Source organism: Coturnix japonica, chromosome 5, assembly GCF_001577835.2.
Source record: "Coturnix japonica isolate 7356 chromosome 5, Coturnix japonica 2.1, whole genome shotgun sequence".
NCBI classification, from domain to species: domain Eukaryota; kingdom Metazoa; phylum Chordata; class Aves; order Galliformes; family Phasianidae; genus Coturnix; species Coturnix japonica.
The window spans coordinates 7,882,535-7,885,367 of record NC_029520.1 but is presented as its reverse complement, the minus strand read 5'-3'; the positions used below and the strand labels follow the sequence as shown (position 1 = coordinate 7,885,367).

The 2,833-nt window shown below is 59.4% G+C and overlaps 1 protein-coding gene across 1 annotated transcript in view; it reads left to right on the top strand.

The window, feature by feature from the left end:
• The window catches only part of LOC116653480 (antigen WC1.1-like), an 18,711-nt gene that overhangs the window by 6,806 nt on the left and 9,072 nt on the right, over positions 1–2,833 (top strand). The window contains exon 2 of the mRNA XM_032444895.1: positions 1,987–2,323. Within this exon, the coding sequence (XP_032300786.1) occupies positions 1,987–2,323 (337 nt within the window). The remainder of the gene's footprint in view (positions 1–1,986; positions 2,324–2,833) is intronic.

Here is a 2,833-nt window from a genome sequence, read left to right as displayed (position 1 = left end):
CTGCAGTGGAAGGACAACAAGGAGCGCATGTCCCCACAGGCACACAGGTGCAGGCACGCTGCCACGCGCTGTGGTTTCACCCTGCAGGCAGCTGAACAGCACCCAGCTGTTCTCTCACTCCACCCCTGCCCCCAGTGTGCCATGGGGGAGAGAGCTGTAAACAAACTCATTGGGGGAGATACAAACCAAAAAGGGCAGAAAAGGAAAGCAGTTACAGAAATGAGATGATAACTGTACGTGTATGTTTCTCCACACACATTCACCACCTTTTCTCACATATTCTGATATGCAAACCTGGGTAAGCTGACTCTCACCCTGCAGTTTGCTGGGAGGATCTCCCCTTCTGAGGACACCTCCTTTGTCAGTGGGAAGGGCATACACATTGAAGAGCTCCCTCTGACACGAGAAACGTCAGGTCAGGGGTCTGAGCCACCTCCTGCTCTTGTCTGTTACCGTACCCTGTAAGGACCTGAAGAAGCTGAGGTCGGGATTCCCACAGCTGATGTATGTTCACGATGGAAGGTGCCGGGCAGCCGTCCCTGGGGTTTCAGTTCAAGTCCTGGAACAGGCTGTCCTTCCCCATGTGCTCTGCGCCACCGCTGTGTGCTGCTGCCAGGAGGAATGGCGGCTTCCTGGCTGGCAGCGCTCGTCCCTCCAGCGCAGACCAGGCCTTCCTGCCAGAGTCCCTCAGCTTGGCGCTGGCCTGTGGTTGCAGAGCTGCCTGGTGCTGCTGGCAGAGCTGGAGGCCCAACCCTGCTGCGGGGCTGCTGCGGCCTCCTGGGCCCTTCTGCGGCCCACTGGGATGCCGTGTTGGTGCCCTGCTGAGTGCAGGGCAGTGCCACAGCTCAGCAACACGAGCACAGCGGGGCGAGAACGATGCCCGGGCCCTGCTGGCATCCCCATCCTGCACCTTGCATCCCTACAGCCTCAGCAGGAGCCCGGCCCCACAGCCGTGTTCCCAGGAGCCCCCAGTGCCCACCGAGCTGTGCCACCACGCACTGACCCTGCAGTGGGGCCGGGCGCTGCCCCACATCCAAGCCCTGCGTACAGCAGGTTTCGCTTTTGAATGCGGCCACGCAGCCATTGCACACTTCCTCTTTCCCCAGCACCAGGCTGCACGAGGGGACATGGGCCAGGTGGCTCAGCCCTGCAGCCTTCCCCTGTGGAGCTGGGGTTGCTGTGCTGTCCCCAAAGCAGCTGGACAGCCCTGGGACTGCTACAGTGGTTGGTGTTGACGCTGGTTCCCATGTGGGGGAATACATTCCTTCCTGCTCATGGTGCAGGGTAGGTGTTGAGGTTGCGTGTCCTCAGGTGCAGGCAGTTCTGTTTCCTGACTGATGTGCGGGGCTGGGGGTGGCTGTCCTGTGCATGTCCATACCAGTACCGCGACCTTAATCACCTCACTACTATCTGCAGAACTACAAAGGTAGGTCCAGCTCCCCACCATAATGGGGTATGCACTGGGGTGACAAGATAGACATTGTTGGTGTCACACCACTCCCTGTGGGGACCATCTCTGCATGGGAACAGCTCAGGTGATGCATGTCCCAGCTCAGGGACATGCAGCACTCAGAAAGGCTGGCTCCCTCAGGGACATGCAGGCACCAAGAACGCTTGTGGGGCTGTGTGACGCCAGAAGTGGAGCCAGCCTCATATTTGGGCACGAAGCAGGTTATTGGAGGCTGGGACCCAACAGGCGGCTGATAACCCTGCTGATAACAGCTCCCACTGTATCTCACCAACCCCATTGGCTCCTGCCAGCAGGGGCTGCCTATATTACCCCCTCCCCATCCTGAACTGCAGGCTGTGCGTGTGGGTCATGATGGTGTCTGCAAGAGTGCTGGGACTGCTCCTCTGTGTGCAGCTCTGCAAGGGTGAGTTGTGAGGCAGGGGGATGGACATGGGACAGGGGGGAAGCGGAGGATCAAAGTTGCAGCCATGGGACAGGCACGCCCAGGTTCAGCCACATCCCCGGGTTGTCCACAGGCAGCGAGGAGCTGCGGCTGGTGGATGGTGGTGGGCGCTGTGCCGGTCGGGTGGAGGTGAAGCATGAGGGCGAATGGGGCTCCGTCTGCAGCTACAACTTCCAGTGGGGCATGCGAGATGCCAGTGTGGTGTGCCGGCAGCTGGGCTGTGGCACGGTGGCCCATACGTCCCCATATTCCCCATTTGGGAAGGGTAAGGGACGCATCTGGCTGCAACTCTACTTCTGCAATGGCAATGAGGCCACCCTACAGGACTGTCCCCACTTCGGCTGGGGCACCCATTTCTGTGGCCACGAATGGGATGTTGGGGTGATCTGCTCAGGTAAGGTGGGTGTCTGGTATTGGGATACCATGCCTGGACCCCTGGGGAGGCCTGAGACCAGTCCCTGATGCAGATTCACTGGAGCTGAGGCTGGCAGACGGCGGGGGACCCTGTAAGGGTAGAGTGGAAGCAAAGATGCGGGGACACTGGGGCACTGTGGCTGACAAAGCCTGGAACATGAATCATGCTGAGGTGGTGTGCCAACAGCTGGGCTGTGGCTCAGCTGCTCACACTATGTATACCTTGCGAACTTCACAAGAACACATTCCGCTAATGTTGGCCAATATCAACTGCAATGGGAATGAGAAGGCCATCTGGAACTGCAACATTGAGGGTTGGGGTCCATACAATATTCCATATGATTATAATGCCTCTGTGGTCTGCCAAGGTGAGAGCCGGGGACACGCAGCACTGTGGGGAGCCCTTCACATACATCCCTCAGCCCAGCAGCCCACCTCTCCCGGCAGGGTTCTCCCGACTGGTTGGAGGGGACAGTGAGTGCTCAGGGAGGCTGGAGGTGCGGCAG